We start from the raw sequence: 27014 nt of genomic DNA on the forward strand, positions 1-27014 counted from the left end.
CTAAGGTATTTAGTAAATGTTTAGTGAATTGAGTCAGCAATGACCTTGTGAATTGTATTTACTAGGCACCCATTTGTATTTTACCAAATAATTGGCCAAAATCACAGCTTCTTTCATTGATAGAGAATATAGCTTTATCTGTAGGCTTTAAAGAAGGTAAAAATGGTGCAACATAGAATATTTACCCTTTTTTGTTTTGCTTATAGGAAGTAGAACAGCTAAGAATGGAACGCCTACAGATTGATGAACAGCTACGACAGATTGGTATGGGTTTCAGACCTTCTTCCACCAGAGGGCCTGAAAAAGAAAAAGGATATGCCACTGATGAAAGTACCGTCTCTTCTGTACAAGGTTCTAGGTCTTATAGTGGAAGAGGCAGAGGTCGTCGGGGCCCTAATTACACCTCCGGTTATGGTAACCAATTTTTTTTTGTTAGTCGTTCTAGTTTAGGATCTTCAAAAATTATTGCTAAATATTAGTTAGTTCGTTTTTCTCCCTTGGCTTTGGGGGCAGGAGCTGGGTTTGAGCTATGTGTATGGTAGTGAAGGCATATAGTAAAAGGTGTATATTGTTCAAGCAGCTGTGTAATTAGATCAGACGTTTTTGTTACATTGGCAGTTTATGATCATATTCTAAATATTTAGAATAAATATAGATGGAGCTTATATATACATATTTGTATACAAAAACGTATACATATGAAAACCTAGTGATGGTCCCTCTAGGAATTCTCTTTTGCCTACCCTCCATGGAAAATAAAAATGAAAAATATTCTAGTCAGTGTGCTAAGGTTGTGTATAGCACATCTGTACTACCTTTATAAAATGTACTCTGTTGACTCACTTGGCAGTTTTGAATATAAATAATTTTACATTTGGAATTGTTTTATGAAATAACATTTCACTACGAGGGCTTTTTAAAAATCCAGAACCAAATTAACATTTTATAAATGAGTATATATTTTTCTCAAATGTATTTCAGTGTGAGGATGGGGCTGTAACCCATATAGGAAGCTAGTGGATGGTGGTGGTCAACAATTTTCTAATCCTAAATTTTCACTTATTCTTCTTCAGCTTTGGAGTTGTTCCATTTTTCTGCATTTGGACTTGGATCTTAGCAGTGACCTGACTTTTGTCTTACCTCATTTTCTTCCCTTTCTTTTTCCTTTTCTTTTCTCCACTCCTCAATGCTTATCCTAACTGCTTTAGAGAAATAATTCCTAAGCTTTTTCCAAAATTGAAGACATTTTAGGGAAAATGGATAAACATAAAAGCTTAGAGTATGCAGATTGCACATCCAGATTTCATGTTTGAAGGATCATCTAATGATGCCAGAATTATATTAAAAATTTGCCCTTTCATTTATTGTAGAGCTGAAAGGTTAATTATCCCTTTTTTTCATATATTTCCATGTTCTTATTTCTTGGTAGTTTTGTAGTTTTTATTTAAAGTTAACTCTGTATTGAAACTTGAAAAATTTTAGTAAAGCTTTGAAGGGCAGAAAATTGCAAAGTATTAACTGTATTCCTGAAAATACATTTAATAAAAAAGACAGTTAACCTGTAATTAAAGAGAAATACTGAATGATTCTAGAGATGCAAATTACTAGTACAGATAATCAGATTGGCTTTTTGGATGATAGGATAATGAATTCATTGAAGACTTTTCTAAGCTTCTCTGGAAAGTCAGCTTTACTGATGGGACCAGTCTCTTGCAAAATGCTTTTGTTGACAGTAGATAAAATTTTTACGAGTTAGTAAAGGTTTTGAGTGGTAGAGGCATATCATCTGGATTGAAGTAAGTTATGCAAGTTGTTCAGTAGATGGCACTCTTACCTCTGAAACTTTGCAGATTGGTGGTAGAATTGCATTTCTTGAAATAGCTATTGAATTTAAGTGAGCTTGAGAGAAAAACCATTTGAATTTGGTTATAGATGTTCTCTACTTAATATCAGGATATTTAGGTGATAAGTTGTATAAGAAATATTTGCTCATAACGTCTCTGAAGTTGGTATGTCCTTGGAATGGATGAGATTTTAAAGCTAATTGGCAACATTTTCTTTAATGGCACACAAACTGTCTTAAAATGAGTGATGGAAGGCTTATTGAAGTTGATAAAATGTACTTTAGCTATTAAATTAAGTTTAGCATACATGAACACTCAAAAGGATGTGAAGCATCTTCATAAGTGATTTTAGAAGTTTTAGAGGGGAAAATGTGATTCAGAATTCTGTTAAAAACAGGTTTTATTTGTTGGAGTCCCTAAAAATTGGATTAGTTTCATGAATAATTTTTAGAGCCATTAAAAAATTTTTTGGATTAATGCACTTGATATTTTGCAAAATTAAAAGAGTGGTTGCAGTGATTCCAGCAGTGTTTTCTTTTGATGCTTTAACAAATTTCTTCTTCTTCTTCTTCTTCTTCTTTTTTTTTTTTTTTAAAGATTTTATTTATTTATTCACAAGAGATAGAGGCAGAGGGAGAAGCAGGCTCCTTGCAGGGACTCAATCCCAGGTCTCCAGGATTACACCCTGGGCCAAAGGCGGTGTTAAACCGCTGAGCCACCAGCGCTGCCCGATGCTTTAACAAATTTCAAACTTAAAAGCTTAAGATTTATTATCTTACAGTTCTCTAGGTCAAACATGAGTCTCATTTGGGCTAAAATTAAGTGTCAGCAAGGCTGTGTGACCTTTCTTGAAGTTCTAGAATAGAATCTGATCCTGTAACATTTCCAGCTTCTGGGAGAACCTCCGTTCCTTTGCATATGACACCATCTTCCTCTGTCTTGTAAAGCCAGTGACTGCAGAGTTCTGCTGTCTCTTTGGTTCTCTGCAGCTGAGATTCCATATGATTAGTTTTGGCTCACCAGGATAATCCATGATAATCTCCCCACCTCAATATTCTTAACCTTATCACATCTGCAAAGTCCCTTTTACCATCCCAGAAACATTTAAAAGTACTTTATTTAATAGGAATAAATCAAGAGCACTAGCCAATTCATTAGCCCTTTTTTTTTTGTTTGTTTTTGACTTTAGCATCTTATCTATGGAGATCTATTTATGTTTTGGACCACCCCTTTTAACCATTTAGAATACTAGATTAAGGTTAAAATTCAGAATAATTTCCTTGCTTGTGACACTGAGTTAAATAATCCACTATATTTCTAGAGAAAATTCAACATGGACTTTTGTAAAAATTTGAAAAATGAGGTACTTCAGATTTTGGCAGTGTTTTTAGGCAGTGTATAGGCTTGTCATTAAAAAATTCTTATACATTCCAAAAGATGTTTTCAGTACTCCTGAAATGATAAATTGCCCTTATTCTAACAAACCATGACATTATTTAGTGAATTTTTTTTGTCATTTGGAGAAGTAAATATTTGGGAGATGCAGTCCCAAGATTCTCAATCCTAATGAATACTAGAAACTTGTTAAATTTTTTCTAAAATTAGTTGCAACTAATTAAACCATTCTTATATAATTGAATGGTTACATCCATATTTAAGGTCATGTGAAGGAAAAAAGAATTATCTGTAAAGGAGATAGGAAGTTGTTAGGCTCTATCATTTGTTAAACTTAAATTTTATTCTGGGTACCTTAATACTCTTTTGTGCATCTGAAGAGTTCTTATGTTTTACTTTCATCATCAGATGACTAGAGTTTAATGTAAGGAACTTGTAGTTTATCATGGAATCACTTTTATTTGGGAATAGATAAGCAAGAGACCTTCAAAATCATGCAGCATTTATCAAAGAGAGAATTGTTAAGCATATTGTTAGATGTCTGGGATATTTAGTGATAGAAAAAAAGCTCTACCATTTAAATACAGACCATGTGGGACGTAAATCCAAAGGGCAAAAAAATGGAAAACAACACATGACAACATTGCATGATAGATACATATTGCTTTAAGGAAATAAAAGGAGAGAAGAGGTCTGTTTTCAGTAAACTGATCTAAAACTAGAAATTGAACAGGCCTCTGGAGGAGATAAGTTTGGATACATGATAAAAAGGAGAGGGGAGGTAGAAGTGGCATTCCAGAATTAAAGAATAGAAGTGGGAGTATTATAGTGATTGAGTCATCTAAATCTGACACTTTAATTGTGATATAATAGTAATAATATTGCAAACTGTTATAGAATATTTGCAGTGTTTAAATTTTTAAAAGGTCAATATTAAAATAGGTCATTGGAAACTTAAGAATGGTCTTGTAAACCGTTAGTCACAAATTCTTCTTGTCAAGGTAAAGTTGTCTTCTCAGCAATATTCTTAAAATTTGTTCTGTGATTTCAAAAAGTGTATTCTAATTTAAGCCACTATTGTTCATAAAACAATTAGTTTTTGTATAGCCACTAGAAATACACTTCTAATTTATGAGAGACCATCAATTACAAGAAACTGTGATTTCAGAAATGTTAAAATATGGGAAAAAAATGCTCCCTGGAAATCACTGAAATAATGGAAGAGAGTACACTTACATAATAAGACTACTCCTTTTTCTAAATATGATTGAATTTGTTTTTAAATATTGGGTAGCAGTTATTTTTATTATAGTAATTTGTTTTTAAAACCAAAAGGGCAAAGTTTTTTGATTATTTCCCCATTTTAACTGCATTTGGATATTAATGTTTTGTGTTGTCTTTAATATTATATTGGCTCTATTTCATACATCTGGACCAATTTTTAATCTCCCACTAGTAGATCCTGTATTACTAGTGTAATATTAGTGTGTGATTATTACTTAGTAAATTTTAAATTGATTAAAAAATTTTTAGCTTTCTTTTAATCAGCCAATTAGGATTATTAAATAATGGTTTGTAGGAAATAATTTTGGAAAATTTCACTCCTTTTTTTCACCTTTAAAAAAATAGGAATCCAATTGGCTTATGTTCTCTTTCCCAAGGTACAAACTCTGAGCTGTCTAACCCCTCTGAAACAGAATCTGAGCGTAAAGATGAGCTGAGTGATTGGTCATTGGCAGGAGAAGATGATCGAGAGAGCCGACATCAGCGTGACAGCAGGAGACGCCCAGGAGGAAGAGGGAGAAGTGTTTCAGGGGGTCGCGGTCGTGGTGGACCACGTGGTGGCAAATCCTCCATCAGTTCTGGTAGTCTTTTATATACTATGTCAGCATCCTTACTTTGTAAACAGTGTAACTTTATACAAGTTAACCCATTTCCCAAGGCCACCTGTTTTGGGAAGTGTCTTTTCCATGAGGAAAGTAGTGGAGCATATGGCAAGATAAGGAGAAACTCTCTAGGGTGTTTCTCAGTGAAAGTTTAGCTAGAATATTAAGGTCAGAGAAATTTTGGTTGGCTGATTCTGTTTTGATGGTCAAAGATTTCTCTCTAGTTTCTTGGGGGGAGGGCTTATATAATAAATTAGATTGTATATTTTTCTCCAGAATATTTGGGTTATTTATTTCTTTTTGCTAGACAGACCCAGAAAATTCTAATGCACAGAGAAATCTAAATAACTTTATATACTTAACATTGAAAATTAACTGGGAAGACTTTTTGCTGTACTATGTACTATTTTGGGAACAAAATTTGTGAAATTAAAATTTTTTTAATTTTTTGTGAAATTGAGCTGTAAAGGCTATTTAGAGGACTGAGAACTGAGGTGCATAAGCAACTTCTTACTCGTGTCTTTTTGTAGAAGTTGCCAGAATGTTTTTGTTTAGCATAATGGGCTGGGGAAAGAATTGTCAGCCAAATGTGACCAGATTATATCAGAATATGACCTTTACATATCTTTACTGTATACCACTTGAAAGTTTATATAGTATTTTAAATGTTATAGAACATATATATAATTAAATGTATACCACACGTGCTCACAACCTATAAAAATCTGGAACAAATCATAAAATTTTAGGGCTTTTTAAAAGGTACTCTAGTTCCAGTGATATTCTTTGAGCCCTAAGGTTAGTTTATAGATATTTAGGGAAGTACTTTTTTTTTTATATTTTACTACAATGCTATTACCAAGGTTTATAAAGTTGTAGTATGCTGAATTGCACAATAAATGTACTTTAACCTAGTGCTTATGATTAATGGATAAACTTAGTGTCTTTTGCAAAGATGCTAGCTTGCTAGCTGTTACCAAAGGAAACTTAGAAAGGAAAAATCGTGATTAGGTGAATTTCTACTATAATTTGGTGGAGGCAATAAATGCACATAGGTAAGATGGGTATTTTTTTTCTTATAAATTATATCTTAAAACTTTCCCTTTCCCACCCTCACCCCACCTTACCCTGCCTTCTCTTTCTGGAGATGGGAGTACTAGTCAACATTCATTTCTGTATTTTCCTGTAACCAATTAGAATTTGAAGTTTTTTTTTAGTTTGCTTTTTTTGTGTAGACTTGTTTTGATTGCTTCAGTTCAGTAACATTTCTGTTATGCCATGGAGTGCAGGTGTTGAGAGTTATCTGGGAATAATCCATTATTAGTACAAAGAAGCAGCCAACACCTTGAACTCCATAAAGGGGACAAAATTGAATATTTATTTCTCTTCATTTTCATTTCTCTAGCCTCTGGGCAGGATTAGCTAAAATTGTGAGTGTCAAAAATACCATGTAACAATATACTATTTTCTAATAAATTTTCAAAAGAAGTCAAATGGTAGGAAACTGAGGGTATAAGCTCATCTTTAATTTTTCATTGCCATTTGGAGTTCTTCATGTTTGTTTTCCAGGAAAAATAGTGATACAGAAAACATTTGAATACAGAATATAGGGGGGAGAATTGAAGTTTCTTTATCATTAATAGATATAGTTCAATATAGATCAAAACATTACTAATGACTGCAGCTCTCTTAAATGACTATTTCTTGCCTCTGACATGCATATAGTGCTCAAAGATCCAGACAGCAATCCATACAGCTTACTTGATAATACAGAATCTGATCAGACTGCAGACACTGATGCCAGCGAATCTCATCACAGTACTAACCGTCGTAGGCGGTCTCGTAGACGAAGGACTGATGAAGATGCTGTTCTGATGGATGGGATGACTGAATCTGATACAGCTTCAGTTAATGAAAATGGGCTAGGTATGTAAGCACTTAGGGAAAAGATACATTATTGTATAATATTAATGTATGATGCTTTTTTCAAAAAAAAAAAATCCCAAACGTAATGCAATTCGCATATTGATTTTTTTCTTAGTGTTTACTTCAAACAAGGTAGATAGCTTTGTGTCTGTCTGAAGTGTCTACTTCTCAGATTCGTATAGCCAAATTATTTGCAACCGGAAGGGTTTATTTAAAGTGCCCTTTGATGTCATTAAATCAATACAGATAGTCAAACTGCAAGGCAGCTTATTGTTCATAAACCAAAATTGGGCTTTCAGCTGCCTCTTTAAAATTTATTATAAACGACACTAGTGAAGGTATGTATATTGAGTAAGGATTAACTTCCAAAGGGCTAAAATGTTAACTTTGCTTAGAAACCTGAATTGTATTGGAAAGGAAGACTTTATTCCTGAATGATGATAATTAAGTTGTGGAGTTTGTTCAATTAAGAGTTAAAACCCTCTTAATTTCCAGATGATGATGATTCCATTTTTAATCTCTTTGAAATGCTTAAAACTACAAAATTATTTTCTTGTCAGTAATGTATGTTGTTTTATCTTCCCTGCTTAATTAAACGATTCTCTTACCCTTTCTTAAATCTTTGAAGGAAAGAAATTTTTTTGTTTTGTTTTTGTTTTTGTCAGTATAGTTCATGGTAAACTTTGCAATTACAGATGATAGTGAAAAAAAACCCCAGCGACGCAATCGTAGCCGCAGGCGTCGTTTCAGGGGTCAGGCAGAAGATAGACAGCCAGGTAACTTGAGTGGACCTGTGGACAACGCCAGGTCACCAGCATGAAAAAATGTCATGTGTCTGCTTTCTAAATATATTATACTTACATGTACACATGTGTGCATATACATTCAAAGATGTGCATTGCATAAATTGTTTACTCAACTAATAAGACTACTACTCTTAAGAAAATGCATTCTTCCTTCACTCCGTAAATGTTTAGTAACCTGTCTAATTGAACTAATGTTGTGTCTTACTTTTTTTCCATGGAAATACTGTTGAGAAAACCATTATTTTGTCCACTTGGCAGATTCTTTATACTTGAGTTTGGGCCTGCCACCCCAGGGACTATGTTGTAGATTGTGATTGAGGTCGATTGGCAAAACTGGGCAACTTTTGCATGGTGCTGCTTACTATATTTGGATTCAGCACCTCATTTTTGTGGGAACTTTAGTACCCACAGTTTTAAAAAAAAAGTATAAATGAGAAAAAAACTTGAAAGTGTCTTTTTCTAATAAGAGGAATGCATGTTATGTTTTGTTTGTTTTTTGTAGTGTGATGCCTTTTCCCTTACACCTACTAACTATTCAAATTAATAATACTTATTTATTAGTTTTAGAATGTTTAAGTAGTCATAATTTTTAGTAACTTCAAAGAAACTTGTTTGCTGTGTCTATATTATTTTGAACATAATTCCATTTCCTGTATACAGAGAATCACGTGTATATTCACAATGAAGAAATTGTGCACCAAAAATAAACCCCTTTTAAACTAATCAATTTCTGCATTCTTTCCAAAGCAAATTCTTGGGTGTGTTTTCCCCAAATAAAGAATGTAAATTCAAGTATCTTTAATATTTTAAGTTTAGTGGTGGTAGAGACATTTGGGAAAACTGGTTAAAGGTGTTCCCACTCTTGAAGAAAAGTTCATGTTTTAAAGATAGTTGTAAATTTAAAAGGAATTAAATATTGTCCAAAATAGAAGGTTTCCAGAAAGTGTTTGTTTTCCTTTCTTTTCACTTTCTTTGTAGTGTTAGAAAGAAATATTCTTTAGATCGAGAGATCATATTTACATTGTTTAAAGTTGTCATGGCAGTGAATGCAATTTCTACCATACTTTATACATAAGAAAATTCACGCTATCATTGTGGGGTGTTAACATAGGGTAGATAACATAATTTGTTAACTCTGTGAATGGTGGTTTATTACCAAGTCAGTGGACATAAAAGACATAGTGGTGTTGAAGAGGTAGAGACATTTCTGCATGATATTAAGTGAAACCTGAGTAATTTGGGGTGTCCAGTGATTTGATGATTTGTGTTCCATACTGCATTTATTCCTATTTTACTGTTCTTTGGAATTGCTGCTTTTCCTGTTTAGAAATTCTTGTCCTGCCTTCTCCCCTCCCCCCAACTTTTAAAAGCCCCTTAAGATAGCATTAGTGGAACAGGTACATCATTTTCTTCTTGCCCCTGGCAGTACTTCTAGAAAAGTTGCCTCATCTAAAAATATCAACATTCCCTTATACACACAATCATTTTGCTCTCGTTTGCTCAAAATTTCTTGTCCTCTTTAGTATAAATTAAGTGAATGAATATTCCTTAGTATACTTGGAATGGGACTCTGCACTTGTGTCCAGTTGATTTACCTGGGACCCTTAGAAATTCTGCAGTCCAAATTATGCTGCACAAATCCCTATATTTTTTCCTAGATACTAAATATTTATTAATCTTTATTGTCCTTTTAAATGGCTAGTATTTTAAGGATTGGCTGTAGACAGGCTTTGAGTCAGCAGGGTTTGTTTTTTCTTCTGTGTGTGTAGATAGTGGAAGAAGTGGATGACGATTCTAAGAACCATCAAATATTCAAATTTAGCAATATGTGTGTACAAGTAGCTGGGTTGTTCAGGTGTCACTGAGGGTGGAACTATGGAAACCGGATGAATTCATTAAGGTGCTCCCCAAACTAGAATCAGATCTAATGGTTTTGCCACCATGTATGTAGATATCATAATGAAATGGATATGATAGTATGCCTCTTCTCAATTTTGGAAACTATTATTAACTGTATTTATAAATTGAGAGTGGATTTAAATGATTTTTTTTAAAGCTCCAAAAATGAGCGCACCAGGTTTCTTAAAATTTGGAAGAGGCAGTTTTATTAGACAGGAAACCTCTTTAGTGCTGTTTCTTATAAATTGTTTATATTCTGAATTCAGTGGTTTCTTTGAGATTAAGATTCACTTGATAGTTTCAGAAAATTCTTGGATCTTAATAAAAGTTTTATGGTAATCCATGTTCACAAAAAATGAATTGTAAATACTATCCAGCTTCTTTATCAAAGTGATTTATTTTCATATAATTTGAACTTGATTGGCCACTTCTCCCCTAGTGACTTTTAATAAATACTTTAAAATTTTCTTGAGTTTTCATTCTTTGTATTAACTTGCTCTCCTATAAATTAAAATATACCATATTTCATATAATCAGAGATTTTCCTCACCAGTTTCTGGGAGAAAATAATTCCTTGAAAGAGAGCGACTATTTTGCTACTTCTCCAAATCATTCTAAGTTGTAAGTCCTAAAGAGAAAGGATTGAGGTATAAAGGCCAGAGTACCTGTAGAACAGAGATCATTTGTTGCACTTGGGTTGGCCCAAGGGTGTTAGCTTGCTTTTAGTCTTCTATCAGTGTTGCCATCCACTTTCCTTGCAAACACACATATGCTTCAGTCAGTCTCTTGAAAGATCGTGAAGTGGGGAAGAGGTGATTACTGAATTAATGGTGGCCCTTTCCCCACCAGGATCATTGTTCACATTTTTAGGGTGGTTTTAGTTTGCTTGTAGTTTTTTATTTTAGATCACTCAGAATGGTTTCTAGTGTGAAATGTGAAAAAGGAACCAAAAAATACCACATTTGGATATCTTGTGCTTTTTTTTTAACCCGACTAATATTTAAGTCTTTTATATCTTTGATGAACTTTTCAAATTTAAATATATATATATAGCACACCATGATTGCACCAAATATGCCCCATTTTTTTTCCCACTGAGAGTTGCAAACACTGGGCTTAGAATGCTGCATTTCCTATTCTTGGTTGTGGATTTCTATATCAAACTTTATATCCCACAACTGTAGAGTCAACCAGAAGAAATGGCTGGATTCTTGTGAAAGCAGATTTAATCTGGGCTTCCTTGGATCTCCAGCTTGGAATTTTCTCTTGTCACCATTAAATCACAGGCACATTTTTCAAGTTTTGTTTTTGGTTGGAGGTGGTACCCTGCTTAAAACTTTGAAATTGGGTTACCCACCATCAGTTTATTTTAAAAGTAAAATTACTCTTTATCCATAAATAAACTTTAGAAATATTTTTTCAACACCTGTAATTTTTTTCTCATCTTCAACAGTCACAGTTGCAGATTATATTTCTAGAGCTGAGTCTCAGAGCAGACAAAGAAACCTCCCAAGGGAAACTTTGGCTAAAAACAAGAAAGAAATGGTAAGGAGAATTTAACCTGTAGGTTTTGTTGTTTTTTGTTTTGTTTTGTTTTGTTTTTTGTATGGTTTAGCTTTATTTTTACTTACTGTATGATCGATCACTTGTTCCCGAACTAGACAATATTTTAAAGACTACTCTTGATTTTGTTCTTGGCCCCAGGTAACTGAAGATATGCATGCTTGAGCCTGGAATACTTTTCATTTAGAATTCCAAATAGCATTTGTAAAATTCAGTCTACCCAAACATATTGGGCACAGAGACTGTTGGCTTAATTTTGGGGGAGCAATAGGCTATATACCTCTTCTCATTGATGGATATAGACCTTTTAAGTTTCAATTCTTTAAATGCTTTAAGGGATTTGAAATGTAAATGTGAATTTCAAAAAAAAAAAGGTGAGTAAAATAGGTGTTTATGTGCTTAGGGTGTTAACTTTGTGTCTTTTACATGATGAGTTTTCCAGTGGTTTAAATTAGGTTCAAGTTTTCAGTAAACAAGTATAGATTCTTCCTTTGATTTAGTACTGCTAGGTACTAAATTAGGTAGAGATGAAAAAAGTGGAGTACATTGGTATATGCTTTGAAAATTTAAGAACATTTTAATTCTTTGATCCAGTGGTTATGAAACTAAAATGATTTATTAGCTAATTAATGTTTATATAGCTGTTTTCCTCCTCAGCTGTAGATTTCATTTATAAAGAAGTTGAAAAAGTTGTCTCCCTTTGGCAGGCAAAAGATGTGATTGAAGAGCATGGTCCTTCAGAAAAGGCAATAAATGGCCCAACTAGTGCTTCTGGCGATGAAATTTCTAAGCTACAGCGTACTCCAGGAGAAGAAAAGATTAATACCTTAAAAGAAGAAAACACTCAAGAAGCAGCAGTCCTGAATGGTGTTTCATAAACTGAAGAAGTTCCTAGTTTACAGTTCTTTTACATTACATTTTACAATAGTGCTTGTACAAGCTTGCCAAAGATAGAATATGGATCGCCAGTCTTTACATCGCACTTTCAGTTCCTCCATTTGGAATTCAGAAAGGGGAGGGATCCTGAAGAAATCATATGTTAAACATACTTTGACACCTACTGTGTTATAAAATATATCATCAGATGTGCCTTGAGAATAGTATATGTAACATTAAAAAAAGTTGCTGGCTATAGGAAATGTTATTTTGTTTTCAAAATATGGCAGAGATGGGGGGAGGTGGGTGGGGTGGGATCCCTAATATCTTTATGAAAGCATTAGCTGCTTTTGTTACATTTTTAATAATATGCAACCACTTCTTCACCTGAGGAAAACTAGAATGAAATGCAGTCTAAAATATTTTGCACTGAATTGTAATTTCTCCATTAGTTTAGTCTGGAAACTGGTCTGTTTTAATGTGTTTTTTTTAAATGCTGTATGTAGGGGAAAATCTGCAGACCACTGGAATTCATTTGTTAAACTCTCATCTGCAGGGACACTGGGTGATATTGGCAGTGACTGTTCTACATTGAGGCTTTGTTTGGTTTATTTATTAAAGTGTACAGTATTTAAAAATCAAACATAGCTTTAGTTAAAACACTAAGCTGAATTAGTCCTGTCCATTTCAGACATAACCTGAACTACTGAAAAGATCAATTTCCAGGAGGTTTATTCTGTATAAAAGTACATGTTAGTCTTCAGTAGAGTATCTTTTCCTTTTTCCTTTTTCTTTTTTTTTTTCCTTTTTCTCCCCACCCCCCTTTTTTTTGATTTTGGTTGTTTGATGTGCAATATGTTTTTGTATGCAGGTAGTAAATAAACTTTGATCTTCCATTTGCTGATTTTTAACTTTCTACTTTTTATAACAATTGTAGCAAAGTAGCTGGAGCTAGTAATAGGCCTAGAATAGTCATCTTGATTGCTTTTTCAAAAGCATTTATACTTGCTCATAAATAGTACTAAAATATTAATTGGTCAGTTAATCATTTTGTTATGAATCCTCTGAAATCTTAGCACTTAAAATTTAGTCTTTTGGGGTAGATTGGCTTAGGGAATTGATCATATATTTATTAGGAATGTCTTTATAAACTTACAAAGGCAACTTTTGGGAAGGCTATGGGGTAAAATCCAGAATTTGGTCTTTGATAATTTATTAAAAATTATTTTTATGAAGAAGAATGGTGAGCAATTTTAAAATAAGAAATAGACCATTAACTTGGTTTTTGATTCTATAAGGAAATAATTTTGAAGGCTGTCATACTAATGATTGTAGGTTTTTTTGTATTTATTTTAGCCACATGGCTTAATTTTAGAAGATAAAGACTTCACATAAAGTGTGTTCAGAATAACAATGATAGAGTAATTACGCAGATAATTGTGAGGTCATACCAAAGTGGGTTTACTGGAGGGGTCCCCCCAATAATAACGCATAGGCAACTGAGCAAGAAAGACAACCCTTGGTGTTGAAAAGTATTTTTTATGTGCATAATTTGTCTTAATTTGTTATGTGCATAAAACTTTTAATTGGTTTTAGTTAATTTATAATAACAGACAATTCAAAGTATTGCTAAAAATGTATTATTTGCCATGTGAGTGTACATATAACCCGACACCTCAAATTTATTATCACCGAAGTTAAGATGTGATAGTATTAAATGCATTTTCCTAAAAAACCCTGGTAACTATAAGTTCAGATGTGGTATGAATAGCATAATCCTTGCATTTTTAAAATAATGGCACCAAATAATTTCATACTCTCATTTTAAAATCTTACCCACACACATTTTTAACCATCAAAGGTTAGAAGTAAAACTCTTGTTCTTTTCAGTAACAGGGTTACAGATTAATTATAAGGTATGAGAATTTTCATTAATTCCCAAATTGGTAAATATGGTAAAAAGAAAAAATGAGTTCTCATTTCCTTTCATATGGAATAGATACATTAAGTTCCTTTCATATTTTATTGAGAAAGTAACATAAAACCATCCTAGAATAGTGCAAGCAGTTCTTTAGAATAACCATATTCTAGGAAATCAGAACCAAGATTTTATTATTTAATAACTAAACCTATTGTCTTGTGTACTGCAGAACCATATAGGCCTCCCCCAGTCCCCCAAGTAGAGGGGAAGGAGGGGCAGAGAGAGAATGGGAGAGAATCCAGCTCCACACGCCTAACACAGAGACTGATGCCTGGGGCTTGATCTCCTCTTGAGATGCTTCCCTGAGCCAAAATTGATTGGATGCTTAACCGACTGAGTCACCCAGGCACTCCCAAGATAGGCTTTTTTTTGGGGGGGGGGGGGTAAATACCATATACTCTGATCAAGAAGTGAAAAGCCTACTACTCCCCAACAGAAGTAATATGTTCTGATTTATTTTGAGAGGAGTGCATCTTTTTTGGCTACTACACCAGTTAGATGTTGCTATGGGAAAACTTACTAGTAAGTTAGGACATGCTAGAAGACACTCAAATTTATATGTATAAAGGTCTTATGTAGTCCTTACATTGTTTCAGCATACTTACATGAAACCACAGGTGGAGCCTTGGGAAACCTAGTATTCTTGGGTTTGGCATCATCTTTTTATAGATTTTATTTTTAAGTAATGTCAGTTCCCAATGTGGGACTCAAACTTAACTCAGATGGAGTCACCTGCTCTCCTGACAGCCAGCCAGGCACTCCCTGGCATCACCTTTTTAAAGACTTCATTGGGCTTAAAACTTTTGCAAAATGGTATAAAGGGGTCTTTGTTGATAGCTCAGTTACTGTTGGTAAAATTATAATAGGGGTAGATCAGATTTTAAGTAGTCCTAGGTTAAGAGAAGCAGCACATCAAACTGATAAGTTCATGAAAACCTTACTGGCATTCCTTAGAACCAGGTTATGGGAGATTGCTTAAATGATTTTGCAAAAAAACAAAACCAAAAACCCACACGCAGTGGTACATGTAGGCAAGTAAAATAACCTAAGGACATACACTAAGCTAGTAAAGAAGAGGCAAAAGTAGCTGACATTTTTTTGTATTCCGGTTCTCCATGGCAGCCATTCTTCTGTAGCTTCAATCCATTACCTTTATGCTAAGTCACAGGTATTTTTGTATTTGCTGTGAGTCTAATGAGTAACTTGAGAAAGGTCACTACGGAGTTGGTATATTAACTGAATGTTGCAATTAGGTTGGGAAATAGTACCATTTGTCTTCACAGATTTCTACTTTTTTGAGGTTGAAACCAACCTAGTTAGTTTTTTCCTAGGTTATTACAATAAACTTGGTCTACTGAGGGCAGATGAATGGAAAACTAGCTATAATGCAGTAAGTCCTATGGCAGATGGTGGAGATTGATAATGGAATGAGGATAAAGGAAACTTTTACATTTGGATTTCCTTTTTTTTTTTTTTTTTTAAAGATTTTATTTATTTATTCATTCATGAGACAGAGGCAGAGACACAGGCAGAGGGAGAAGCAGGCTCCATGCAGGGAGCCCGATGTGGGACTTGTTCCCGGGCCTCCAGGATCATGCCCTGGGCTGAAGGCGGTGCTAAACCGCTAAACCACTAAGCCACATGGGCTGCCCTACACTTGGATTTTCTAGAAAGACCTTAAAGAACTTGGATTTGAACTGGATATAAGTGTTTGACAAAATTTCAAAATGCAAAAGGATGTTTGGTTGAAGCCTCACTTAGTTTATCTTTGGTGTTATGGTTTGGCTCCCTGTTAACTTTTATAAGGATATCTGGTATAGTGAATTTGGTGACTCCTTTTTAAAACTTTTAGTTCTTAAGTGTTCTTGAATTAGTAGTAGTTACAACTTTTAATAACGTTTGCGTTTTCAGGATCTGTAATAAAGCAACAATCAGTCTGCTATAAAATTTGGCAAATGGTAGTAATTTGAAGTTGAACTCAACTGTTGGTTGAAAATAAGTAAATTATGTTGAACCATACAAAATTGTCAATAGTTGGCAATTTTAGACCCAGTGGCAATTTCCTATGGCTCAGTGTTGCTCAAAACATTTCTAAGTATGATCATTTTTAAAGAAGGGTTTATTATCAGTGGATTGCTTAAATTGACATTCGTCTGTACCTTCTATATTCACTACTTCAAGTACTGAAATAAGGTATGGACTATAATGCAGGCTATAATCTTCGTAAGAGGATTTTTCCACTAGTCCATTTGACTTGCCTATTTCTTTGATAATTTCGGAATTGTAGGTATTGGTGTACAGAATTGGGAGTTTCTATGTACCTAAACCAGACATTCACAACTAAACTGTATGCAAAGTCCTGCTACTAAGTATACTAGTGAAGAGCTCAAATTTGTGTTTCAGTGATTGGTATGTTTTTCCTGGGGTGAAATTAACAGGAATATTTTCCAAATGTTTTGTACCTTTTTTTTAACTTGAGTTGTCAAAAGTAGATAATTTTTTTTGGTATTAGAAAATATTTCCCATAGTTTTTGTAGATAAACCAGTTTACATTGTTGCCTGGAGCTTATGCTGCTTCGACCTGGTTGAGTTTCACTTTTGTACCTGCCCTTTTCAGGTTGTAAAGAAAAATGTAAACATTACTGTAGAAATTCCATTAATTGCAGCTGTACTAAAGTAACAGCAAATGTTAACATTTCAGATTATACCTTAACACTAGACCATGGACCTTTTCATTGGGTAAGGAATAATCTGTAACACTGGATAGAAGCTCTTCCTAGACCTGTTGCTAAGGCAACATTTGGCTATAAGCAGACACACTGTACTCTGAACAACAGTGCCAATGACAAAAAGCAGAGCTTAGGTCATTTAAGTTTCCTGGTACTCAAGGTTACTCACAGTTCAGGATTCTTTTTATAACCAAAAACCCATTCAAGCATTTTAGATAACGTTTTTATACTTCAAATTTAAATTTTTTCTATCATATTTGTTCTCCCATTGAAACAATTCTGTATTCAGCCAGTGTGGAAACTTAAAACCTCACTTGTCAACTCTTTAAATGAAGCATTCTGCCTGAGTGAATTTTTTAAAGAATTATTTCTGATGCAAGGTTTTAAGGTAGGCATACATTTTCAATAGGCTGAATATAGCTTTTTAGTGTGGCACAGTTCAGCATGCTTTTAGGGTTTTACCTTTGTGTTAAGATGCTTGTTACCTGATTTTTTCCAATTAGTGGTTTTCTACCTGCCTTTGAGACCCTTTTCAAAGCTTCTGTTAAATTAAGGTTAGCAGAGAAAATCTTATCAATATCTAGAATTAGAATATATAGGCATGAGTATGCCACCTGTTTCATACAAGTTCTTGTTTCTTGAATGGTTTGGGTGTTCTGGGATATTTTTTTTTGTGTGTGTGTTCTGGGATATTGATTTGTATGTATAATTGGACTTTTTTTTTTTTTTTTTTAATGCTTCCATAGGTATTCTCATCATTTGGGAAGTATGTTAAGAGAATTTTTCTAAAATTCTAAGTAGGAAAGGATTTAACTTTTCAGGACCACTCATAGTCCACTTTGATCACCAGCAAAGGAGATTTTACAAAGCCCCATGTGTCCTCTAGTAATGTCAATCCAGAGGCAGTGAAGGCAAAATGGAAGGGACAAAGTAGGGGAACTAATCTCTAGTATGCCAGATCTAACATTTAAGACTGTGGGTAGGAATTCCCCTGTAACCCATTCAACCAATATAGAGAGAACTGTTACAAATGAACATAGTAAATTGGATCAGACACCCCCCGGGGTTGCTTGTAGTTTCATTAGCTGTGTAACCTCCACAATACTTTGCTCTTTTTGTTTCCCTACCTATAAAATGTGGAGGAACCTTTTTTTTTTTTTTTTGAGTTGGTCCTTATTAACAGGTGGAGAGGCAGAGGCCTAAGGATGTAGGTAGTATACTCAAAGTTGCCTGGATATTACTGCCTAAGTTGACTTGAAACCTGCACTTCCTGTGTCTTATTGTGTTCATACCTCCCTCCCCCTTAAAAAAAAAAAAAAAGTCTTGAGTGCCTACTGAAAAAATGGCCCCAAAGCAAAGTAATGACAGCTCCCAGATTCAAATTTCATTACCACCAAAAACAAAACAAAACACCACCAAGCCATCCCTGGTTATCAAATTAGTGACAGATATCACAGTACAGCTTAACAGAATGGACTTTAGATTTGAGAAAGACCAGCCTTGTCACCCAGATACTGTTTTGGGCCTTAGTTAACCTCACTATTGTTTCCTTGCTTGCCAAACCTGCACAATCCTAGTACACTGTAAGTAGAGTCAATAAATGTTAACATTATACATACATATTTTGTTAAAAAAAGATGGAGGCTCTCTTAATACAGATCATACTTGCATCAGTTACCCACTATGATCAGGAACCCTCACACAGGTGACTTTTTCTCAAGAAAAATATGGTAGGTTTGCTTCATACTCTACAATGAGATGTAGATTCTTCTACTTAAAAAAGAAAAGGTAAACCTAGAAGAAATAAAACTGATGACTATGAAAGAAAAACGTGCTTTTGTGCTTATTAGTGTTATTTTAAAAGCATTTTTCATTGTTTTAATACTTGCCTTAAAACAGGCATGCTATTTGCATTAAACACCTATAAGCATACCCAGTATAGAAGTTTGCCCTTTTAGAGTTAATGCTTGATCGCCTGTGGGCATGTTCTCTCACTTCCCATGTGTTTTTCAAAAATCTGCTTTATTGTAACTTAAATTTTTTAAGATTTCACTATATTCATGAGAAAGGCAGAGCAGAATCCTCATGGGGAGCCTGATGGACTGGATCGGGGATCATGCCCTGAGCCACTTGGGCGCCCCTAATTTAAAAGTTTTAATTGGTATCTTTTCTTAAAACTTGATTTAGTAAAAAAAAAAAAAAAAAAAAAGGAAGAAAAGGCTAGTAAGCCAATTTAGTTGATCCTGTTGTTAGAGTCCTTGTTTGCAAATTCACCTACTTGTCAAAATTTATTTGTAACCCCAGACTTAACACCCAAGTTAATTTCCTGCTCAGGGACATGCAGAGTGGTGAAGAATTTATATCACCCAATGCCCAAAGTGATGCTTGCCTTGTTTCCGTTACCACACTGTAAAGAAGCATCCCTTCTATGGTCCATTTAATGGCAAATCTTTCACATTTTTGTGCTTACTCGGGACTTTAAGATGGCCCTCAAGCCTAGTGAAGTCCTAAACAAGAAGAAGGAGGTTGTGACGTAATGACAGGTGTTAGGGTTGGCTGCAAGTTTAACGTTAATGAATCAACAACATAAATGTCTTTATATATGAAACACAGCTAAAACAAAGCTATATATTAACTGGTTGATAAAAACATGGCCCAGAGGTTCAGAGGAACCTTAATTCCCCTATGAACACATGGTTCAGTATTTGCTAATTTCAGTGTTCCAGTAACTTCACAGAACAAAACTACTTTGAGTAACAATTAACCTTCATAGCCCTTATCTCTAGAAATAACTAAAAAGATTTATCCAACTTTATAAAAGCCATGGCTGCCTTAAGCTGATGTTTTCTCCTACTCTAAATCATAAGTGGACTTGATCAGATTTTAAGGAAACGGAGAAGGCGGATATAACCCTAATCTGAAGTGCAGGTAAACACATTCCAATACTAAATAGGATTACCACCATTTTGATCTGACCTTGAACGTTTTGTGTTCTCCATTTATGAGAATTTTTAACATGACGTGAAGTTCACATGATAGTATAAATTAGCATCTTAGAGCTAAAGAAAATATTCCTGCTGGTGGCAACAGACCATTTTACCTCAGGTGTTCTTATACAGGTCCTCTGGTTAAGATCCTACCATTAAAATAAAAAAAAATCCTACGATAAGTTTGTTAGACAAATAGCCATTTACCCTCAAATGTCATTTAAATAGGAGCTTACAAATTTTCCAATAGTCCAAGCTGAATATTTTCATAATTGAGCGCATTTCAGTTTTTAGTTTTGCTAATTGTATTTAAGCTTGGTCATAACAAATGGAAAAACTTAAAAAAAAAAAAAAACCCAATTTATAAACTGTCAGTTTCTTTAAGTGGCTAGTTCAATACAATGAAATACTTCTTGATTAAAAACAAGACCTCTACTGTCAAATCTTACAGTTTTTAAGGTATGAAATCTAAATTCTAATTCATATATGTGTGTAGAGTTAGATGTATTTCTTAAAGGGTCAAAGTTGTGGCTAAACTCACTCTTAAGATTTAAGGTTTATCTAAGCAGTGAGGTTGGTTTCTCAACTTTGAGCAGCCTTTTCTCCCAATAAGATAAACCCATCCTATTAAAACCTGTGTGTTTTCTCCCAATAAGATAAATCCCTCCTATAACAACCTGTGCGAGTTCCACTGCAGAATTTATCACATTGTGTTTTAATTTCCAGTTTTTCAGTATCCCATTAAATTGGGGGCTCCTTCAAAGCCAGAGAAGGTCTATTTCTATTCAAATGGAATGTATTTATCCATAATCACTGAGTGTTAAATCTCCAAATTCTAAGAAGAAACTTCTATCAAAGCTTTGGTTTAGATTGTGTTAAATCATTTTTAAGATTGTAGCTTTGAGGCATTTTATTATAAAAAGCTAGCACTCATACACATGAACTAACAAGAACTTAAAATTCATCACACATTTACTTCATTTTTTAGCTTGACCTTCTAGTAAATCTTTAGCTTCATTGATTTTGGCTGCTATATAAGGAGATCCTCCTATAGGAAGAAAGAAAAAAGGAATAGTTATAATATGACTTTTCAATTTCTGCTTGGTGAAGACCTATTCTCTTGTTTCAAGGATCCCTACTACTTATCTGGGAGGTGGAACTAGCAGAAATCGTATTTTGACTTTTTAAAATGATTATGACACTGCAACCAGATCACCAAATGTATATGGTCCAATATATTTGACCAAAGGGAAATGAAGTAATTCATGTGAGGAAGAATTCCACAAAAATGGCACCTTCAAAAACTAAAGTGACAAATAAGAGCTGCCCCCAACGTATGTGACCTTGAAATAATATAAGTTACCTATTTATGATTACAAGCCTATAAATGAACATGAATTTATTGTACTATGTTACTTTGAAAACATGATGTTCTCAGAGGTTTGTGAGCTTTGCTGGAAAGACCCCAGTATACTTTGTACTTTCTCTGTCCTTCAGTTTTTTTCTTTTCCTGTTATTGTGCCTTCATGATGTTCCTTACCAGTGCTTTTGTACTGGAGCAGTGATTCTCAAAATGCAGTTCTCAGAGCAGGAAGCATCAACATCCCAAGAAGCAGCTTGGAGAAACGGAATTTTATAGGCTCCAAACTACACTTTATCAGAAGCCCACCAATAAAACAAGCTAAATTTTGTAAAGTAGGCTACGACAGTCTAGTACCAAACAATCACAAACCCGTTTAAACTCAAAACACTCTTAATGAAAGGCCTATCCTTTTTTGAGCAGTAGAATATGGATTTGGGGGTTTGTATTTTGGTGTTCCTAGTAATTATTTGCTTTCAACACAGCTACGTCTGCTTAGAAATGTATCAAACAAATTATACAGGTTTCTAACTAGGTAACCCCTAATTCCAAGATCTAAATGGATAGAAAAAAATGACATTTCATTAACTGAAACTTAACATTTCCTTTCATATAGACCTCCCAACCCCAAAACAGTATTAATAGTATTTAGACTAGTAAAAGTCACATTTTATCACTATTGGAGATGAGAAAATGGTAATGCTTATCATTACTTTCAAATTACAGTAATTACTAAGTATAAGACTATTCTATAAATTTTTCACTAAGAATTTATTCTTTTAAGAATAAAAAAATATAAGAACTAACAATAGTTAAGTTATAAAAATAATAGTTATAAAAGAATAGTTAATAAAAGAACAAGAACTTAAAATTCATCACACGTTTACTTCATTTTTGAGCTTGACCGTCTAGTAAATCTTCAGCTTCATTGATTTTGAAGCTGGTAAACAAGTGGATCTAGCCTGGGCAACGGTGCTCACACATAGATTTAAGCATTTCCTTGAAACAGCCGAGAATTAAATTTATGAAATTATTCCACTAGTAACAATTGGTCACTAAAAAAAAAACATGTAAAACAAGAATTTAATGACTACTTACCCTTGTCTGGGTGATTTAAAAGCATAATTCGTCGATGAGCATCTCTTATTTTTCCTTTATTGGCAGTAGGGCTAATTTAAATTTAAAAAGAAAAAGGTATAGTTTACTTCAGACTACTTCTGGATCAAATCAAAAAAATAAAGGCCAATTAAAGATACTGTGAAACTGAAATCAAGTCAACATGAAAAGTGGTTTAGGAACCTCTTCCCTAACATACACGGATGATGAATATTCTGAATCACAGAACTAAATAGCTCCTTAGGAAAATAATGCATTCTTATAATTAGTTGAGGGGCACCTGGATGGCTTAGTTGGTTAAATGTCTGCCTTTGATTTGGTTCAAGTCATGATCTTGGGGTTAGGCTGGGATCCAGCCCTGCATTGGGCTCTGAACTCAGCACAGTGTCTGCTTGTCTCTCTCCCTCTGCTTCTCCCCCAACTCGTGCTCTCTCTCAAATAAAATCTTAAAATTATTTGAACTTTCTAATCATTATATAAGTCCTTTTATTGAAAGGGAAAGCATGTTGTATCTGAAAATGAAGGCAGAATTTCACTACAAAAAATGTTATAGGGCAGCCCTGGTGGCCCAGTGGTTTGGCACTGCCTTCAGCCCAGGGTGTGATCCTGGGGACCTGGGATTGAGCCCTCTGCCGGTGTCCCTGCCTCTCTGTGTCAGTCATGAATAAATAAAATCTTAAAAAAAATGTTATAAAGAACAATAATCTTTCAGTGAATTAAAAAGTCCTTATGTGCTAGTGTGCCTTCTCACTGGACTTTTACAGGGAGTGTTTAGATATTACAATGTATGTAACCCTATTATAACTCTTAGTAAAAGGATATTTGCTCATATTCTCAGAGTTGTAGAAAAATATTACAAATATTAGAAATTATTTACCTTACGCCTAGTATTAGTGCTGCTTCTCTTTTTGTCATTTTGGGTTCAAATCCACCTCTATAATAGCCACCACTGAAGGCCTGAGAGAGGAAATGCATTCATAAAAATAGATAATAAACTGAAAGTTGCTAAAAAATGTTGAAAATGTTCACAGCAGAAAAATTAAGACAATTCAGAGAACTTTAAAACTACTACAGCATTTTAGCTTTATAGGAAGCAACCAGTATTTTAATGATATTAAACATCAATTTTTTCCTCCAGAAAAATTCTAAAAAATGTAAGACAGAAGAGGTGCCTCATAGCCAGTTCTTCTGGGAATAAAGGGAAGCTTATTCCAAGTTAGCTGTGTTACAGGTGAAAATTTGACCTTAAGAATATGATTATGTGTTAGAAAAACAAGGGCTGGGATCCCTGGGTGGCGCAGCGGTTTGGCGCCTGCCATTGGCCCAGGGCGCGATCCTGGAGACCCAGGATCGAGTCCCACGTCGGGCTTCCGGTGCATGGAGCCTGCTTCTCCCTCTGCCTATGTCTCTGCCTCTCTCTCTTTCTCTCTCGGTGACTATCATAAATAAATAAAAATTAAAAAAAAAAAAAAAGAAAAACAAGGGCTTCAAGAAAAGGATTTGGAGATCTTTTATGATGAGTGGTTCAAGGGTATTCTGAGAGTCAAGGTAACTACTAAAACAAGACTTTTAAGGTATGTATGGAGGGACGCCAGGGTGGCTCAGGGGTTGAGCCTCTGCCTTCGGCCCAGGGTATGATTCAAGGGTCCTGGGATGGAGTCCCACATGGGGCTCCCTGAGAGGATCCTGCTTCTCCCTTTGCCTGTGTCTCTGCCTCTCTCTGTGTCTCTCATGAATAAGTAAAATCTTAAAAAAAAAAAAAAAAGATATCTATTGAGAAAACCAGGCTACCAGATCATATGAGTAAAGCCTACCATCAATCACCATATTGTCACATTCAATTACAGCAATAAAAATACTAACAAGCTGTCACAGCCAAACATCACATCCAGTCATACTCTTTAGCCTACTTCACTCTGGTGCTACCCAAGTATCTTGGGGAGTGCCAGGGCCACACAACACAGGATCCCTAGACACTGCAGATCCTTAGATCCCTGTGTTGGTCATGCAGAGCAAATGAGGGAAGGCAAGAATCTGGACAAATGGTACTGAAGTTCTCTAAACAATAGTGATTATTAACTTTCACGATACTAGAATTTCAATACCTTAGCCACAATTCTGTCACAAGCCTCAGAACTTCTAAACCCTGTTTGTGGGAGACAAGAGAAGGGGCCCAAAGCACTAAGAACCTCATGGATGTTTGGAAATTTACCCTCTCCAAGTGTGACTCTAAGCTTCCTACATAGGCAGCAAAGAATTAGCAAAAATGTTTAGCATGTCTTACAGATTTTGGTAGACTCTGAAAAACTTGTTTTACTTGAGGTTCCACATGTTTCATGGCTTGCAAAACATAACGGCCTACAAACAAAAGCAACAGAATAATTAAAAAAATCTCCAACCTCCCCTACACTTCACTTCGACTCCCAAACCATAAACAAACCTGCAAATCCCGCAGCAGCAATGGTCAGTCCAACAGCTACCACGGTACTGGCCTGGTAAGGGGAAGCAGAGTGAATCATTTACTTCTGGAATTCTCACCTTTCCCTATGCGTACCTATCGTCCCATCCTAAACTCATTACAAGTTTTACTTCAAAGGGGAAAACAACTTTGAGGAAGAAAATCGCCTGCCCATGATCTCTCAGGAGGACTGCAGCTTTTTGACTCTAATTCATTGTAAAGCTGTGGGATTTTCAACTGTGAAAGGGAAGGGCGAGTGGATTTGCTTATTTACTTTTACGACAGTGGAACTGAACACCTCTCATCTCTGGGCAAACGAAACCACACTGATGTTCAATCAAGAACGAAGGAAGTAACATTTCTGCTGGAGAAAGCACGATGTGAGGTCCCCGCAGAATTCGGACAACACGCTTCCACGTCAAAACGTGGGCCGAAGCGCCTTCCACCCTGTGGCGTCTCCCGGTCCCCGCGCAGAATCCCCCATGTGTTCTGGGCCCGAGAAGAGACGCGTCGGCCGGAGTCCAGGGGAAGGACACACTAAGGAAGGTCGCGAGGCTGCACCGGGCGAAGAGCAGCGACAATCAAACGCGTTTCCACTAATCTCGGAGCCTCGGGGCCGATGGGCCAGAGACCGGAGCCCCTGGCGGAAGGGCCATGGAAGACCATAAAGGCCCTAGAGGGGTTGTGTCCCAGAAGGTGTGGCTGTCCGGGGCCCTACGTCTCCAGCCTAGAGTCGCAAGGGGGAAGAAAACCTCGGCTCTTTTCCTCCGAGGTCGCGAGGCCTGGGCCCGAGACGGCTCGGGAGACCGGCAGGCCGCACTCACCATGGCTCCGGCTCGGCTCCGCGGCCTCCACCGAGAGCGCGGCTCATCCCAGCCCAAAGGCCGCAGCCAGCTCGCACGCTTCTACCCGACGGCCAAGCGGCCCCCGCCGGCGGCGGACGCAAACCGCCCCGCCAGCGGCGCGTCAGGAAACACGGCAGCCGGGCGGCCAACGGGCCGGAAAACTGTCGTAAACGGGGCCCGCGGAGGGCCAGAGGGGAAAGGTCGCTGGAGCAGTGGGCAGGTGCAGAAGGCACCTGGAGATTGGCTGGCGGCGGGCGGGCCGCCTCCTTCCTCGGGCTCGGAGCTGGGGCTTCTCCGTTTTGCCCTTGGCTACCAGGCGGAAGGTATTTGGAAACTCCTGTCGGGGAAGGTATTGATGCCGAAGGGCGACGACGACTACCGAGTAGCCTCACTCAGAACGCTCCCCCACCCCCCTTTGCAGCACGTGCATTCGCCTTTCATTTTGTTTTTAATTGTCAAGGGTAATGAACATCCTCAAATATGCCGTGACAGTTCCACCTCGAAGCCAAATAAATATGTGGCAAGCCGGGATAGCAAACGAGAATATGTCCCCCCGCCCCAAAACCAAAACAACAAACCACATTGTGTTTCAGGGCTGCTCAGTAGCGTTTTCTTATTTAAAAAGGATTTTTAATTTGTGACTTGACCTCGTGTAAATAAATATCTGGGGTTTTGTTTTGTAGAACGGAAATGTTCACTTCAGAGACAGTTAATATTCTGAACACGGGGTCCCCAAATCCGCACAACCGAAAAGGGCTATTTCAAATTTCTCTCCCTTTCCTCGAAAACTAGCATCAGTCTCATAGATCCCCTAAGTAATAATCAATGCTTGAGAAGAGGAAAGAAAGGAAGTTTTACAGTGTTTGGATGATCAAGTAAATTTGGAGTTACTTTCCAGTTAGAACTTACTGAAGTATTAGAAATCAGTTTACGTAGCAATGAAATTCTGCTTCGATGAATTGGTTGCATGTTAGAGATGTATGCAAATTTGTTGGTCTTGTTTTCCCCATCTTTAAAAAGGTTCTGCATTTGGATCTTTAAGAATTCTTCTAGCCCTGCGATTTTTGTGATGTAATCTATTGTCAACCAATAAATGTATTCTGTAAAGAATTACGTGTCACATAAAGATTCTTTTATTCTGTATATTTTTTGGTATATACAAACTACACCATACAGCTTGCTTGAGGAGCAGGTTAACATGAGGTAGCCCAGCCTCAGGAAGCCAAGGATAAGTAACACAGAGACACTTGAAGTGGACAGGGCTCTTGTTTTTGGAGGCAAATCAAAATAGATGTACAACCCAGTTCTGTCACTAGTTGTATGACTTTGGATAAGTTGTTTCT

At 35.9% G+C, this 27014-nt stretch overlaps 3 protein-coding genes across 10 annotated transcripts in view; 2 read left to right on the forward strand and 1 right to left on the reverse strand.

Annotated features, from left to right (window-relative positions):
- The window catches only part of FXR1 (FMR1 autosomal homolog 1), a 62054-nt gene extending 48958 nt beyond the window's left edge, over positions 1–13096 (forward strand). The window contains exons 12-18 of one of the 5 annotated variants that reach the window (XM_038583464.1): positions 207–264; positions 352–414; positions 4901–5104; positions 6851–7051; positions 7747–7827; positions 11210–11301; positions 12027–12197. In XM_038583464.1, the coding sequence (XP_038439392.1) occupies positions 207–264; positions 352–414; positions 4901–5104; positions 6851–7051; positions 7747–7827; positions 11210–11301; positions 12027–12197 (870 nt within the window). Of the gene's footprint in view, positions 1–206; positions 415–4900; positions 5105–6850; positions 7052–7746; positions 7828–11209; positions 11302–12026 lie in introns of all 5 variants that reach the window. The other 4 variants (XM_038583462.1, XM_038583465.1, XM_038583463.1 and 1 more) reach the window with 4 other exon arrangements.
- A 7660-nt stretch (positions 13097–20756) lies between these two features.
- Positions 20757–25829, reverse strand: DNAJC19 (DnaJ heat shock protein family (Hsp40) member C19). Its single transcript, XM_038583472.1, has 6 exons — positions 25651–25829; positions 24809–24860; positions 24653–24726; positions 23246–23325; positions 22351–22421; positions 20757–20940 (listed from the first exon to the last, which is right to left on the reverse strand). The coding sequence occupies exons 1-6, from the start codon at positions 25651–25653 to the stop codon at positions 20870–20872; spliced, it is 351 nt and encodes a 116-aa protein (XP_038439400.1). The 5' UTR covers positions 25654–25829; the 3' UTR covers positions 20757–20869.
- The window catches only part of LOC119867493, a 680463-nt gene continuing 677512 nt past the window's right edge, over positions 24064–27014 (forward strand). For 3 of the 4 annotated variants that reach the window (XM_038583468.1, XM_038583469.1, XM_038583470.1), the window contains exon 1: positions 24065–26020. In XM_038583468.1, coding sequence (XP_038439396.1) covers positions 25481–26020 — 540 coding nt within the window. In that variant the 5' untranslated portion in view covers positions 24065–25480. Of the gene's footprint in view, positions 26021–27014 lie in introns of all 4 variants that reach the window. The other variant, XM_038583471.1, reaches the window with a different exon arrangement.

This window comes from Canis lupus, chromosome 34 (assembly GCF_011100685.1).
Source record: "Canis lupus familiaris isolate Mischka breed German Shepherd chromosome 34, alternate assembly UU_Cfam_GSD_1.0, whole genome shotgun sequence".
Taxonomy (NCBI): Eukaryota; Metazoa; Chordata; class Mammalia; order Carnivora; family Canidae; genus Canis; species Canis lupus.